Source organism: Saimiri boliviensis, chromosome 18 (assembly GCF_048565385.1).
Source record: "Saimiri boliviensis isolate mSaiBol1 chromosome 18, mSaiBol1.pri, whole genome shotgun sequence".
Lineage (NCBI taxonomy): Eukaryota > Metazoa > Chordata > Mammalia > Primates > Cebidae > Saimiri > Saimiri boliviensis.
The window spans coordinates 17,700,143-17,717,334 of NC_133466.1; the positions used below are offsets into that span (position 1 = coordinate 17,700,143).

Below are 17,192 nucleotides of genomic sequence, written 5' to 3' on the forward strand. Positions count from 1 at the left end.
AACAGCTGTCTGGCTGTCACTGTAGAATAGACTGGCCTGTAGGCAGGGGCCTCCTTGGCGGTAAGTTTCCTCTCCAATTCAGAGGAAACTCTGGAGTAAGGGAAAGACATCTGGATTTTTAGCATGTGAATGAGAACTGGAAACGCTCTGAAGTCAGTCAAACTGAGCAAGCAATAATATTCCTGTTTAAATAACTAGGAAAGTGGAATATGTACGGACTTTATTATGAAATTACTTAAAAAGGCAAAAATTTGGGCAAAAGTTGACTCCTCACTTCACCCTCATTGCTTAACTAGCATTTCCATCCAAGCATTCATCACAGGTTTATGGGTATTAAAGATATTTATGCCTTTGCCCATTTTCCCAAACAGATGATTGCTCTTTGAAGACTTATGTCATTCATCATAAGGTCTTTCTCAATCTATAATGTCTTATGGGCACTAAGAATTCAGAAAAATTTGCTAAGTCATTTTTAAAAATTCCCCTTTTATGATGGTATTAGTAATATCATTACCCAATTTCAGAATTGTATGCTTCATTTAGTGGCCTGTCCTATAAAATCCAGAGTTCTAGTAGAAAGGGATGCAGAGATTCTACTCATCTCCAGTCCAAAATCTAATTAAATCTGTGATCCTAAGTTACTGTGCACATTGGAACAACGTGAGGAGTTTCAAAAAGCACTCTTGCCTGTGCCTGATCCTGGAAGACGGGGATTTAATTGGTCTGGGGTGTGGGTAGGCTCTGGAAGATTTACAAGATTCTCACCTAATTCTAATGTGCAAGCAAATTTGAGAAACATTACAGAATTATATGAGATTAAGTGAAGGCATATTTTGGTCAGTTTATGTTTAAATATATCCCATTTTGTGCCAGAAAAAAATGTAAAGTAGATTTGTAAAGATGATAGGATTTTATAAGGATGAAAATGGTTGTATGAATCTTGAAAGTTAGTATTTTTTTTTTTTTGAGATGGAGTCTGGCTCTGTCGCTCAGGCTAGAGTGTAGTGGCTCAATCTTCGTTCACTGCAACCTCCATCTCCGGAGTTCAAGCGATTCTCCAGTGCCAGCCTCCCGAGTAGCTGGGACTACAGATGTGCATCACCACACCCGGCTAATTTTGTATTTGTAGTAGAGACGGGGTTTCACCATATTGGCCAGGCTGGTCTCAAACTCCCGACCTCAGGTGATCCACCTGCCTCGGCCTCCCAAAGCGCTAGGATTACAGGCATGAGCCACCACACCCAGCCATAAATTTTTTAAATAAAGGCAGGTTGCTAGCATCATTCTAATTTTGAACAGCTCAATTAAATTGTATATAACATTGTAGTCTAAATGCAATTCTGTCATAAAAAATAATTTGCAAACCCAATTTTAAACTAATCTCTTAAACACATTAAAACTGTGTGTTAAGAAAAGACTTTCAGAGAATTTCTGTTTATTCATTTAAGTGTTTACTTCTTTTTTCTCCTTTTTTTTTTACCTACCACCCCTGCTTCCCGTGAACATTTCTTCTTCTAGTAAGGGTTACACTGATGTGGTGAGGATCCCTGAAGGAGCAACCCACATAAAAGTTCGACAGTTCAAAGCCAAAGATCAGACTAGATTCACTGCCTATTTAGCCCTGAAAAAGAAAAACGGTGAGTACCTAATCAATGGAAAGTACATGATCTCCACTTCGGAGACTATCATTGACATCAACGGAACAGTCATGAACTATAGCGGTTGGAGCCACAGGGATGACTTCTTGCATGGCATGGGCTACTCTGCCACGAAGGAAATTCTAATAGTGCAGATTCTTGCAACGGACCCCACTAAACCATTAGACGTCCGTTACAGCTTTTTTGTTCCCAATAAGTCTGCTCCAAAAGTAAACTCTGTCAGTGGTCATGGCAGCAATAAAGTGGGATCACACACTTCGCAGCTGCAGTGGGTCACGGGCCCATGGCTCGCCTGCTCTAGGACCTGTGACACAGGCTGGCACACCAGGACAGTGCAGTGCCAGGATGGAAACCGGAAGTTAGCAAAAGGATGTCCTCTCTCCCAAAGGCCTTCTGCATTTAAGCAATGCTTGCTGAAGAAATGTTAGCCTGTGGTTACGATCTTATGCACAAAGGTAACTGGAGGATTCAGCACTGATGCAGCCGTGGTGAACAAGAAGTCTACAGAACGCACAGAAAGTCATGCTTCAGTGACATTGTCAACAGGAGTCCAATTATGGGCAGAATCTGCTCTCTGTGACCAAAAGAGGATGTGCACTGCTTCACGTGACAGTGGTGACTTTGCAATATAGAAAAACTTGGGAGTTATCAAACACCCCCTGGGCTTACAAGAAAGAAACACTAATGAATGTAGAATCAGGGGACATTTGAAGATGGCAGAACAGTCTCCCCCTTGTCACCTACCTCTTTAGAATGTCTTTAACGGCAACATAATCATTTTTCACCCATAATACACAGTAGCTTCTTTTACTGTTTGTAAGTACATTCTCACTTGGTATGTCACTTTATATCTCTTGGTTCTATTAAAATATACATATATATATATATATATATATTTCTATAAAAAAAGTGTTTGACCAAAGTAGGTCTGCAGCTATTTCAACTTCCTTCAGTTTCCAGAAAGAGCTGTGGATATTTTACTGGAAATTAAGAACTTGCTGCTGTTTTAATAAGATTTAGTGTATTTTGTGACTACAGGAGATAAAATTTCAGTCAAACAACCATTTTGACAGCAAGTATCTTCTCAGAAATTTTGAAAAGTAAATAGATCTCAGTGTATCTAGTCATTTGAATACATACACGGGTTCATTTACTTAAACCTTTGACTGCCTGTATTTTTTTCAGGTAGCTAGCCAAATTAATACATAATTTTGGATGTAGAAGTAGGGTGTGTGTGTGTGTGTGTGTGTGTGTGTGTGTGTGTGTGTAATCAGTACTCAGTAGTCTAAAAACTAGTTTCCTTGTATTGGAAATTTAAAAGGAAAAGAAATCATATTTCACTGTGTTTTCAATTTGTATTTTCACAACTATTTTCTCTTTCCAGCATCTGATATCTCACAATGTATAATATACATACAAAACACACAGCAAGTTTTCTATCATGTCCAATACCTTCAACATTGGTATACCTCTTACCAGCAAGCCTTTAAAATGCATTTCTGTTTGCTTACTTGTTTTGTTCAAGGGTTTGGTGAGACCTACAATATTTTGTACTTCTTGACTTAGTTTATTGGAAACATTAAAGATCACTTGGTAGTTAGCCACATTGAGAAATGGTTATCATTATTAATGTGGTTAATGTAGAAAAGTGGTTAGTATTAATAAGACTGTTTCCACACCACAGGCAATAATTTCTGAATTTTTTAAATCTAAATATATTCTGACTGTACTAAAGATTTTTCCCAACTGGAAAGCGCTTGGTTGTACCAGTAAGTGTTTGAGTGACGAAATGTGATGATTTTCAGGAAGTTGTTGTTTTTGTTTCCAGAACCTGTTTAGGTAGGTTGTAAGTAGGTTATAAATTTGAATAGTTAGACATGGAAATTATTTTATAAGCACACACCTAAAAAGATATTTTTAGATGGTAAAATGTATACCTCCTCATCACTAACCTCACAGCTTAGAAAAATCTAAGGTGTTTCATTTCATTGGGATTGCTTTTTTTGTGAAATACTGCAAAGCCAATTATTTTTTTAAAAATTCATAGTAATCATACCAAATGTGCCTGTTAAAGATTTTCATATAAAGATGCTAGGGAACCATTGTTAGAGGTCCGCAAGCTCATGAGAGTTTATTTTTATTGTAAGATACTTTTAATGTAAAAGAATTATGTAACTGATCACTATATCACATCATTTCAGTGGGCCAGGAAAATAGATATCTCACTGTTTTAAGTATTTTCTTAAGAAATTGCTTTTTAAACAAATAATTGTTTTACAAAACCAATAATCATCCTTTGGATTTTCATAGACTAACTTTACTTTAGATATAGTCATTTTTTTTCTTAACAAATTATCAGTTTGAGAAATGAGGCCTGTACACGGCTGATAACCTATACCTGTTGGAGATCACCCAATGCCAAGGGCAGAAAGCCAACCTAGTCAAATAAGTCAGAAAATAATAATAATAATAATAATAATAATCCCACTGCCATTTGTCTGTGCAAAAAGAATTAGGAGAGGGGTTAATGTTACTTTTTTCCATTTTGGAAATAATTTTAATCAAGTAACTCAAACGTGACCAAATTTATTTTTATTTTTTGTGGTTATACTCCCAACAACATTAAAAAATAATTGAGCCATAAATGTAGTTGTCTCCTGCTCTGCTTCTCTTAGTATACTCATAAATTTTTAATATGATATTAATGATTGATGTTTCCCCCAAACAGTGATGGTTTACACCTCTCATGGAAACAATCCTAGAGAGCTTAGAGCAAATAAACCACTATTCCATGCTTTTAAGTAGTTTTTTCTACCTTTTCCTTATGAATCTCACTAGATTGACTGAGGAATGTATGTTTAAATTCCTGGAGAAGATGATATGGATTGGAAACTGAAATTCAAAGAAATGGGGTGTTCAATAGATACCAAGAATTATGAACAAATGGAAAATTCTATACAACTCAATCTAATTCAGACAGACTTTGTGCTGTCTTTCAACTTTCCGTTGATGCATCTTGAATTTTTAAAAAAATGTCTAGAATTCAGGATGCTAGGGGCTACTTCTTAAAAAAAAAAAAAAAAGAATTTGCCTGAAAATGCTCAGGTTTGTAAGAATCTAATCTCACTTACGTAACTAAGCACTTCGTAATAAGTTTTATTAAATACAAAGGGAGCCAGAAAAAAAAATGACATTCATTTCCTCTAGAACAAAAAAATTTAAATTAAGCCCTGCCTTGCTATTTAGAAATATAAGGGCATTGTTATAATATATTCAATAAAGTTAGCTTCCTTTGCCTTCCTGTGGAAACAGTTTTATCCCATTAAACTAGGAATTAGGGATGAATCACAAAGAAAAAGTTGCAGCACTGAAAAAAGGTAATTTATTGTTTTTGCAACTGGTATGTGAATTTGTGTGATAAAATTATTTATTCTTATTTAACAAAAAAAGTGCAAATTTTTCTATATTTAAAATGTTTTGCTGTTCTACTTTTTAATTTATGCTTCATGTTTGTGTATAAAGTACACTTTTACACTTTGTGAGTTTACATAATATACAGCACTGGTTGCTTTTGTATTTTTTTTTTTTGAGAAAGCTTTCTGTGTGAAACAGGTGTATATGTATATATTCCTCGTGTATTCTTATTCTGATACTACCATTTTTCTTTCCAAGGAAATTTTAATCTTTCATGACTAATAGTGTTCATTACTTGTAGCTGTGATAATAAGTCTTTTACATCACACTAACACTAATTTTTCCCAGTCACAAATAAGAGAAACATTCAATGAAACAAGGTGCAAGTTTTAAATTTGGGTTCACAGATAGCCTAAAAGCTTCCTGTAGATGCTAAGACACAGCCAAGAATCAGATCCTTTCACTTCATTGAGGAACTTGGACAAGTTGATGTTGATACATTAGATGAAAGTTGTGTACACACAACTTCTGGGGGATACAAATGATAATAAAACCATGTGTTGTCCTTTTCTGCTTTAGAAATGCCCCCTAAAATTAACATCATTTAGTCTCTAGTGTCTGTGGGATTCTACAGACAAGCACAAATAAATTGGATTTGTCTAACAGATGCTAGTAGTTATAACTGTTTCTACAAATATGGGGTATCAATTAAGAGAATGTGATGTTTTTCTACTACTGTTGAACCCTATGGAGTGATTACAGGATTTGAAATAGGCAGAGTCACCTCTGATGATATCAGCTTGCCTCTGTGATTTCAAAGCCTGATCCTGGCAATAAGACAAAGCACCCTGGGACACACAGCCAATCTCTGTTTGTGATATTTCCCCATTGATTCCCTCCTTGTCAACAAGGTCATTGTAATGGTTCAGGTGAGGACAGCAGCCAGATTCAAAGTCCAGAACTTATGCTGTTTCTTAGAGTTCATACTTTGTAAAATAAGATTGAATTTAATAATGATCAAATTTTTCTAATAGTCTCTGGCAGAGTTTATAATCTCATTGGCATGATGGGTGAATATTATGAGTCTCTTTATAATGAAATGATGCTATACAAATATATTTGCTAACATTTCAAAACTACTAAATAAATGAAATAGCCATGTGTACAGAAATGCTCATCTAAAGCTTTAATAGAACGAAATTCAAGACAATGTATCATTTAGACACACAGAAAAGAAACTTGTATGCTTTCTCTATTGTTTTTCTCATTTGCCGACAATCAGTAGTTTTACATTATCAAACAAGTAGATCAACTTAACTGGCTAGTACATGGAAAAAAATCTTCCTAATAACCGTCTATTAGCATAATCTATGAGGATGATTTCTCAAATTATAGCATCGTGATGTGCATCAACTCTATAATGCATAATTGTGTTCCATTTATTTAATCTGTGAGAACATATTGAAATATAAAACCATGTACTAGTCAAAAAAAATGGAATACAGGTAGTGTTCAGATCAGCAAAACATTCATTCTGGCAAATGCCTGCTGGGGGTCATGATATCATTCTTAATGCAGGTTTTATAGGAAAAATAAAGGAATATGTTATTAGGTGATGTCAGTTTTGAAAAAAGTAAGACATTAACATACACATTAGTTAGCCCAGTTAATTGCATCCTACTAATACACTTGCACTTTAGCAATAATGTTGCTGTCTCTGGTCCTTATTTTGTGGGTCCAACTAACTAGACCCTGTGGACTGTAAAGGCCAGATGAAAGAATAAGTAATGGCCCATCATCCTAAAATGCACTGCCACATCAGCGTGACCTAAAAGTCTAACACTGTGAGGAAAACTGTGATTTGTAGGAAGAAAAAAACAAAAACCAGGGCATGCTTTTAAACTTTTTTTTCACTTTCCTTTGTCACATCTGATGAAAAATTGTAATTTTTATTGAGGTGCTAACATCTTTCATGACCAAATGTCAAATGTGGTATTTCTGAGTTACTATTTTTCTACATGATTTTCCAGTTTGCAAGGAAGACCTCTAAGCTTTTTGTCAGGGTAGGGCACACCTTGATGCTCAAAGTTTGGAAAATAAGCCCATCCAATGATTGTTTTGACCAACAGTGGTCAGTGACAGAAACTGTATGTGCATCTGAGGACATTTAAGGGTCATTAAAACTTGAAGAGTATCAGGCCAGAGTAGCAGACTTTTAGATGAGTCATATTTCAGCATTCACTAAGTCCTCAGCCTTTGACGTAAACTTTCATGTATATTTGGCCTGATTTTTTTTTTTTACAAGCTTTGCAATAGTTTAGGTTAATAGTAAATACTTGGTGACTATATCTCAGTCTTTTAACAACTCACAATATATTAGAAACATGTCTACCTATACTAAGAATATATTTACAATAGAAGACCACACTGTGTGACTTTGTAAAGCTAGACTTTTGGTTAAGAAATATATAGTCTCTGGATGGTATTTTTGCATTACACACTCAGGCATGACATAAACATTGATGGTTCATCTTGCTACAATTAGGAGTTGACAAACACTACTTACACATTTGTATGACCTATTAGTCAGAGGAAATCATACACATGTTTTGTAAATAGACTTTGCAGATAACTAAATAGATTAAAATATATTGCATTTGATAGAAGCAATGGCACAAATATTTGGTTTCCATATTAGAATCTGCGAGTAAAGTCAAGTAATAAACCTAAGTAGGTATAACTGAGATTTTTAAACCTTGAAACTTGCTTTGATGGTAGAGAAAATCATTGAATTTTTACATACTGTATATAAGATGTAAATTGTAAGCTGCTTATTACCCTCAATTTTCCAGAAGCAATGGTATATACTGCAGTTGAAAAACCAAAAATCTTGGAAAACTAAGACGGGTCTTGTTTAAAGTGTCTCTCAGCTTCGGCAACCTTCAAATCTTAATCAACTATTTAAAGCATTACTGTGTCTTGTAGCCTGCATTCCACAACAGCTCTGTTATTCAGGTAAACCACTTGACTGAGCCGTTTGGGACCTATACTGTAATATTTTTCATTGAGGAGCAATATCCTATTTTGTAAAGCATTTCCCTATGTGTGACTTTAAACTGTAAAATTAAACATTGCTTTTGTGGTTTCAGTGGGCATAATAAATATAAATTGTAAACTAGGTTAAAGTATGTACTGCATATCATATGTGTTAGATTTGGAGACTATTGTCCATTTATTTTTAATTTTCTCATAATGGTGGTAGCACCCAGCCGGGTCTCAGGGAAGCCCTAGGCTCTTTGTAATTCCTATTATTGCTCACTCTCTTTGTCATAGATAATTAATACTTTACCTTAGTTAAAGTTCTATGAAACTATTGCTTCAAGTTCTTTTTACCAGACTATCAACCCCTGAAGACTGTGTACTATTAAAATTCTGGTGTTAAATTAGAAACAGCAAGCAACGTAACCTGCCACTTCATTTTTATCTTTTATATCTAAACTTAGTCCAGATATAAACAGTTGAGATAATAATACATGCATAGAAATGTTTTAAAAACCTAAAATTGACTAGCAAAAGTCCATTTTATAACATTTATAACATTAAGCTTCCAAAGAGTTTTAATTCCCTTTAAAGCTGAAATCATTACTTTTTAGCATACATTTCAAACACTGAATTTCCCTCTCATATCAAGTAGTATTTTAGAATTGTGGTACTTTAAATTTTCTCCTTAGGAGGATGTATACTTTTAACAAAATGATTTAAAACATCTATATTTTTTTAAAAGATGGTATTACACACACACACACACACACACAACCTATCAAAACATAGCTAAGATTTATTCAACATCTCATTGAGTTAGGGCCTGTGGTAATCACCCCACAAACTTTCTATTACAAATTTCTCCCCATGCCCTTTGGCCCTGGTGAGATTGGTATTAAGATTCCGTATTACAGATAACAGTCACAATATAGTAGCCATTAATTATTATCTAGTCCATTGGAACAAAAGTAATTCCTGTTTTGCCATTCCTTTTATGGCAAAAACTGCAATTCCTTTTACACTAACTGAATAGGTTTCACCAAGTGCCAATCACTGTTGTAAGCACCTTAAATGGTTGTTATCAATTGTTGGTTTCTGGAAGCACTGAATCATAAATCCTTTTGGACTGTGAATCTGAGCGAGGGATTGCAGGGTGGCTGGAGGACTTCCTGTGCAAGATTAGAGAAATGGAGGGAAGCGTTTAAGTGCCCTTATGTGTCAGCCCCCTGAGTAAAAGCAAGAGCAATCCAAAAATTCCAATGAAAATGGTAAGGAAACTATGGAGAATTATGCAAGCAGTAAGGATAGAGTCAGGAACTGAGGTAGCATGGAGGATTGTTCTTTAAGGAGACAGGACAGATAATTTGATTTAGAAAACTAAGAAATTGCTGGTAAGATGGTTTTTTTTTTATTTGTTTGGTTTTTTTTGTTTGTTTGTTTTGTTGTTGTTTTTACGCCTTTTTACCTTACAGATTGGTAATGAGTTGGGTCAGACAAGGACAAAGGTCATGGGGGCAGCTTTTAGATTAGGAGTAGAATGAACAAGGAGATGCTTAGAAATGGAATTCTAGATGTTTGTGAAGTCGAAATCATCTCTAAGTCTCACATTCTGTTGGGTCTTTTTTTGAGATATTATTGAGTATTTTATCTGTACAATTAAAATCATATTTTCCCACAAAATAAATGATTATATATTATTCTGTAGACACAGGTGAGGGAGCATAGTGGAATAGCCCTGCTTTTTCTAATTCCCTTCCAGGTCTGTCACATAAGGAAGACTCAAATCTCAGAATGATTAACCATCTGGGGCAGCGTCTAGCCCAAGACTACACTCCAGTGTACATTCATAACATTTTCTGCAATGTAGATTTCTCCTTCTACTTCCAGCTGCCTACAATGCTTTGTCTCCCTATTTAAGCCTCCATTGGGATTTGCCTTGAATTGGAATTACAGACATTTTATTGTTGTTCTTTCTTATGAGAAGCAGCTAAATTTTGGAAAGCATGGAAGAATATTTCTTAATCACTTATAAGTAGAGGGCTTTCAAAAATAGTGGCTGAGCCACGTTTTAGATTTAAAAAGAGTGTTTTATCTACAAAAATGTTGCGAAGCATTAACTTCTTCATCTTCCAGATGTATCTGGTACCTATTAGACATATGTCTGGTCCCTAGATTGTTTCCTTACTGTCAAGCTCCTTTACCAGCCCTCTGCCTGTTCAAAAATGTAGCTTTGAACACTCAAAGATATTCAAAGCAAGGTCTTGCTCCTAGGACCTTAGTTGTATTTTAGGCAGTTTCAGGATGGGAGCTCAGAGATTGGAGATGAATAGATAGAGGCAGAAGATACAGAAGACACAAGAGCCTATATAGGTAGGATACTTCGGAAGTGCCTGACTATGACCAGCTGTAGGAATGCCAGACAGAATATTAGTATATGAGAACAAGAAATAGATGACTCTTTTTAAAAGATTATCTTAAGACCAGCCCGTTCACAGCTCCTCCACTGCTACCACATGAGTAGAATCCTTCAATCTTTTCTGTCCTCAACAACAGCAAATGCCTCTGTATGGGACTTCCTGCTGCCTTCACAGCCAAACTAATCATGAAAAACATTAAGTGAGATCATTGAAATCCTCTGCCAAATATTCTCCAACACCTTCCTATCTTACTGAAAGTAGGAAACAATCTTCTCTCCATGGGCTTCAAGGTCTCACGGGATCTGATACCACCGACTTGCCTGATTTCCTTTCCTTTACTCACGACTTGGTTCACTCTCCTGCTACTTTGCCTCTCTGCTATTCTTTACAGCGACAAGTTTAAACCCCGTCCAGAATCATTTGCCTAGAACACTCTTCTCCGGGTATACACTGGCTTCTTGGCTTCCTTCAAGTCTCTACTTAAATGTTATCCCTCAGGGAAGTAATCGCTGACCACCCTAAATTAAATAGATACATTCCTCCTTCATTTCTGTTCATGTCACTTTTAAGTTCGTGAAACTTCATTATATCCTCATTTGCATAAGTCTGTTATCCCTATTATACACCCAGGCGTAGAAATGTATGTACTTTGAGAGGATGCTCTTCATTTTTTATCATTGCTGTATTACCAGCTCCTAAGAAGGTATCTGGCATATATTCAATGTTCAAGATGTACTTGTTGAATAAATGACTGAATCAATAAATTGATGACAATCGAGGCAAATAATAATTATTAATGGATTCAAGAAATGGTTGATGATGTCTCCACAAAATGGGAAAGATGTGAGTATGTAAATATTCTAACAAGTAATGCTATTAAAAAAAATTCTTCAGAAAAAAATCAAGCCAAGGTTAGGCCCAAGAAGTAGAGGAGCCATGGTGGATGGGAGTAGCGAAACCCTGGCTACTTGATTATAAGACAGATCCTCAGTTCCTGGTATGACACCAACGTGGGAGACAAAATTCTAAAGATGTGCCCCCATAGTTCCTGTCCCTTAGTCATTCAATCAAAAACAAATTGAAGTACTGCTGTGAAAGTATTGTGCATATGGAATTAATGTTAGTAACCAACAAACTTTACAATAGGAAGATTAGTCTAGATTAATTTGAAAGCCCCGTTTAATCACATGAATTCTTAAAAACAGAAGAGAAAGGTAGGAGGGGAAATCAGAAGAATTCCAAGCCTGAGAACGAGTCTGTGCACCACTGCTGGCTAGGAAGATGAAGAAAGGGATCAACAGGCTAAGGGATTCTGGCAGCGTCTAGAAAGCTGAGAATGGCACGTGGCCAACAGGACGGCCAGCAGAGAAATGGGAACCTCCGTTCTACAAATTCCAAAGAAAAATGGATACTAGCTAAAACATGAAGGAGTTGATTGGAATCAGATTCATCCTCAGAGCTTCTAGAAAGAAATGCATCCCTGCTGTCACCCTGGTTCCAGCCTTGTAAACCCAGAGCAGAGACCCACCTGAGCTCTGCCGAGCTTGGATAGCTATGAACTGTGAGGTTACAAATGGATTGGTAAAGCTGCTGATGTTTGGTATTTGTTATGGTATTCATAGAAAATGAATGTACACATGAGAACAAGGAAGAATCTCAAGCTAGAGTGGATTATTAGAAGAGCTACCACGTTAGACCCATAAGAAGAATAAACAAGGTTACAATCCAGTTATCGGGGTCGATGCAGGATTTTTTGTCTGCTCCTTAGCTCAGCTAGGACTGGATTCTTGCCTCATGACTGGGAAGAATTAGGCAGGCAGACATCAGAAAGTGAACAGAGTAGAATGTATTAAATGAAAGGAAAGCTCTCAGCAAAGAGAAAACGTAGAGGGTGCTTCCCTTACCCAAAAGCATGAAAGTCCCCTAATGTGACAGAGCCTGGGCCTTTGCAGGTTTTTCAGACTTCCTCTCCCTCTTCAGGTATTCTAAGGGCCTTTCTATGTGGCCGCTTCAGAAGAGTATTCTTACAAAGTGGCTCAGGATTCTAAGAACAAGCATTTCCAGAAAACCAAGTGGAATCTACAACAATTTTATGATTAAGCCTTGGAAGTCCCAGAGCATTCCTTTGTAACACAACTAATTAAAATTAAAAATTTCGCAATGCAATGAATCAATAAGATTCAATGGTACTTCCTTGATTCTTCTAGAAGTTGAAAAATTATAAAATATGCCACTTTCCACTTTGGTTACCAACCTTTTAAAGTAAATTTTTCTTTGTTAACATGTCTTTTTCTATACACTCAAAAAGGAGGCTTTTATTTCAGAAATGACAATGTTTAGAATTACAAATTCATAATCAATGAGTAATAAGTTATCAATGAGGAGGAAATTACTACCCTTTATATTCATTCAAGTATAAAATACTACACTTGCTCTTAACCAAAAAGCCAAGAAGCAATCAAGTGCAAAATAAGCAAACTGCAGACAAGAAGTCACAGTCTTTTAATTAACTTAGTGTAGCAGCTCTGACTGGGAAAGCTTCTTGATTGAGGATGAATTGATTCTTTCATTTGTTTGTTTGTCCCAGTCTGAATACCCACCCCTGAAGAAAAGGTTTTAACATTTTTGAGAGGTGTTGTTACTTTGTGAACCAGAGGTGTCCAGATGTAAGGTGGACAGGAAGTACCCAGGGACCATTCTGTGGATCAGGATGTAAGCAGGCCCCAAATATAAGACTAGAAAGAATGTTTTCATCTGTTGTATGTGTAAAGTTGGACAAGATATCTTCATTTTACAAAATAGATTAAGCCAGTTGTGTACAAGACTGTAATGAATTATTCAGGCATTTGCTGGGTCATTTCCTGAGCAACTGAAACCCCTCTAATGAGAAAAATGAAGACTTGGGAAATACGATATTTAGAAGATGTAGATAGCCTTAATTTGGATCCATTTAATGAAGCTACAATTAAGTCCCAACTCCATTCAAGTGATAGAGCTCACTGCTAAGTCCTATGTGTTCCTCTGCCATCGCTCCACTGAGGGCTGATCAGAGACATGCATTAATTAGTTTAAATCCATCAACACAGACTTTAAAAGGCACCTACTACTGAATATTGGTCAGGAAACTACAGAAAGTACAGCTTGTATGTTGCACCCTCCTTATACTGAAATAATGAAATAATTTTAATGTCAGTTGAGTATTTCTAGAGTTCATTATTATTGTTACAATTTATTAGAATCAGACTCCCAAGCCATTTCTGAAATTTTTGCATTGATTAGTCCCCATTATGTAAACTCAGTGACAGAATTAGACACAAAATTCAGAATTGTCATTGTAATTTTTTTACTTTGGCGTCATAGGAGGAAACAGAAATCTCTCCAAAATAGGCCCCAGTTCGCTGTTATAGTTTCTTGAAAATAAGTGTTCTCTCAAAATCCTTTAACTTTGATCTTTCATTTATCCATTTCCAAAAAGTCTGTATTGTATAAGAACTTAACATTTGATGGAGGGGAACAAATGCTTCTTCAAGAACCCTATTAAAGCTGTAGGTTACTTAATAAATGAGCATGCATACAAAATATTATGTACAACTTGGAGCTAATTCATATACCTCCAGAAGCTAACTAACATAATCCAATGTAACATAAACAGAAAGAAATGTGCTGCAAATGGAAATTTTCTAGGAAGTAACTTCTTGCAAGTGAAAATTTTGCTCCTAAGTTTAGAATATGTTTAATATTCATTGATGCTTTAAACAATTCTTGAGCACATATGTAATATGACCCAGAATAATACAGGGATGTGATAACAAATAAGACTCGGTTTCAGTATTTTCAACAAACCAAAGCCAAGGGGGTGAATATGTAGAAAATTACATTGCAGTGGAATCGCTCCTAAGATTACAACGTATTTGGTATTCACCGAGTCTTCAAACAATTCTTGAACACATATGTAATATGACCCAGAATAATACAGGGATGTGATCACAAGTAAGACTCGGTTTCAGTAATCAACAACCAAAAGCCAAGGGGGTGCATATATAGAAAATTACATTGCAGTGGAATAGCTTCTATGATACAGGGAAATATAGTATCAATCATGTAATACAGCAGCCAGAGAAGCAACAAGGCTCTCAAAGTGCATTAATATAGTTATAGATGGTGATGTTCTTCCTAGTCTGCATTGATAAGGTATGTTGCAGATTCTGACAAGGCTAACTTCCATTCAACCTGCTCTTTTGCTCCATACTAACATCTGCTCAGCTAGAGACTAGGTCTTTTGAGTATTTGAACCAATATCAACAATTAACCATCCCCGGAATTCTTGTTATGTGAGAACTTTTTTTGTTAAAGGATTAAGTCACCGCTGGATGTTCTAAATTTTGCAGACAAAAGCATTTCTAACTGATTCAGTTTCTCATGGGAATTAGGATTCTCAACCTTGGGAATCTTAATTTAATAATAATATAAACAGATTGAAGCTCTGTTTGGAGAAAGGTTAGAAAGATGGAGGATCTTAAAACTACGTCCTATTTTCTATGACAAAATAAAGTTTGGAAAACAGACTTTAGAACAAAACAGTATGTGCTTTCAAATAGTTGAAGAGCTATCATGGAAAAGTTATGATTATTTTACATAACCTGAAGGGTACAATGAAAACCAATGAGTTGGTCAAAGTAAGAACCAGTGTAGAAAAATGTTTCTACCATTCTCACATTTCATTTTTTCTTCCAAACATAGTTGCTTCAGAATGGTCATAACTGTGGACGTTTATTTTCACCACTCCCTTTCATGAAAAGTTTTCCAAATGTCAGTGTATGCTTTGTGTTTATCTACATTACTTTAAGTTAGTTTTATGAACATTTGTCCTATTATTTTTTCACTATAAAGACTGCCTATACTTCATGCATTCAGTATATAATGCTGACTAATTATAAATTCCTAGTTTTAGTTTTTCCTTAGTACAGTGGTTCTAAATCAGGAGAATTGTTCTCCACATGGGGTATTTGTGATGTCTGGAGATGATGCCATGGTGGGAGGGATTCTATTGACATCTAGTGGAAAGAATCCAGGGAAGCCAAAATGCACAGAACAGCCCCCACCCTCACCAGCACAAAGAATGATCCTATATAGAATGATCCTATCCAGAGATTGAGAAACCCTGCTTGAATAGGCCACTCCTGTCCTATTGTGCCTGGGTCATAAACATGCTCAAGGGAATACTTCTTACCGTCTAATTAGATGTAATGAATATGCCTGTTACTCTTTTCTCCTTGCTGTGATAGAAGTTGGAGCAGCAGAAGCTGGGAACCAGAGCTTCATTCTTGGAACATTGGCACTTGGTGTGTGTTTCCTGAGCCCCAAATAACCTCAGGTAGGTTATGAGCTCTAGGCATTGTTGGGACAATTGATGGATTATGCAGGTGAGCATGGCATAGACTGATGACAGGCAATTACCATAAATCATCATTATTTCTACTTCCAGCCATATGCAACTGATTGCAAGAAATCTATGGAAAACAGCCCTGGCCCATCCATTTTAGAAAATTAGTGTTGTACCCAAAGCCAGTTTTGCACATTTTCTGAATGAGCTAAGTGGAATGTTTTCCATATAGTCAAATGAAAAGAATTGAGAAGAATGAAAGTTTTGTTCCCTCAATGGCATTTTTAAATAATATTTTATTTTAGGTGCAAATAGCACGTATTTTTAAATAGTAAGTTCTGTAAGTGAGCATGTTCTAGTTTTTAGGGAATTCTAGGAAGTACAAAAACATACTACAACAGACAGTTTCCAATGTGCATTTCTCAATATAGATTTTTTAAGTAATCTTTTTGTTTAAAAATTCTTAAACTTTTTCTTGAGAGTAAGAGTTATTTAAAAGCTTGTTCATGAAGATTTATGCCAAAATGTACAATCTTAAACTTGGTCATTAAACTTGGCCCTAATGTTATTCTAATTAACTAAAGAAACAAAAATTTGGGGGGCCAGGGGAGGGTTTTCTTTCTGTTTTTCCAAATACAATTGCCTAATCTATTTAGAAAGGGAGTCACCATTAACACAATAGCCAGCAATTTGGTCAATACCAAAAGGAACCACAATAAACAATATCTCAGAGGTCAAGAAGAGAGAGACAGATAGAGAGGAGGGGGAGGAGGAGGAGGAAAAAGAGAAGGAAGTGGAGAAGGGAGGGAGGAAGATGGAAAAGGAGAGAGAGAGAGAAGGCTACAAGCACTATGGCTAAGATCAGGTAAGATCAGGGCGAAAACACTACGAAATTCTGCTTACATTTTCATGAGGTTATCACTCATTTTTAGATATATACAGTGTACTTGCCACTGGATTCCATCATGTCAAGCCAGAAGGATTCCTGAGGTTCTTGTTTATTTCTGCTGTCTAAAGCCATTACCTTCCACCTCCTTAAGGACTCAACACCACAGCTTTCAAGTCAAGGCCAAAGATGCTACATCTCCAGAAGCAAGTGTACAATTTGAAAAATGACTGCACTTGGATGTGCTTTGTTTTTTTTCTCATGGAAATGATCTCAATTAAGAGCTAATCTTGACTCAGTTCAAAGCCTGATATACACAGGGACTACTATCTTAAAGTATTCAAGCCAGCAGAAAGAAAGGTAGTCACTAAAAACATATATTGGTTTTGATT

General features: G+C 35.9%; 1 protein-coding gene across 1 annotated transcript in view; it reads left to right on the top strand.

The window, feature by feature from the left end:
- The window catches only part of ADAMTS5 (ADAM metallopeptidase with thrombospondin type 1 motif 5), a 49,849-nt gene extending 43,474 nt beyond the window's left edge, over positions 1-6,375 (top strand). Inside the window, exon 8 of the mRNA XM_003934347.4 lies at positions 1,519-6,375. Coding sequence (XP_003934396.2) covers positions 1,519-2,086 — 568 coding nt within the window. The 3' untranslated portion in view covers positions 2,087-6,375. The remainder of the gene's footprint in view (positions 1-1,518) is intronic.
- The last annotated feature ends 10,817 nt before the right edge of the window (positions 6,376-17,192 follow it).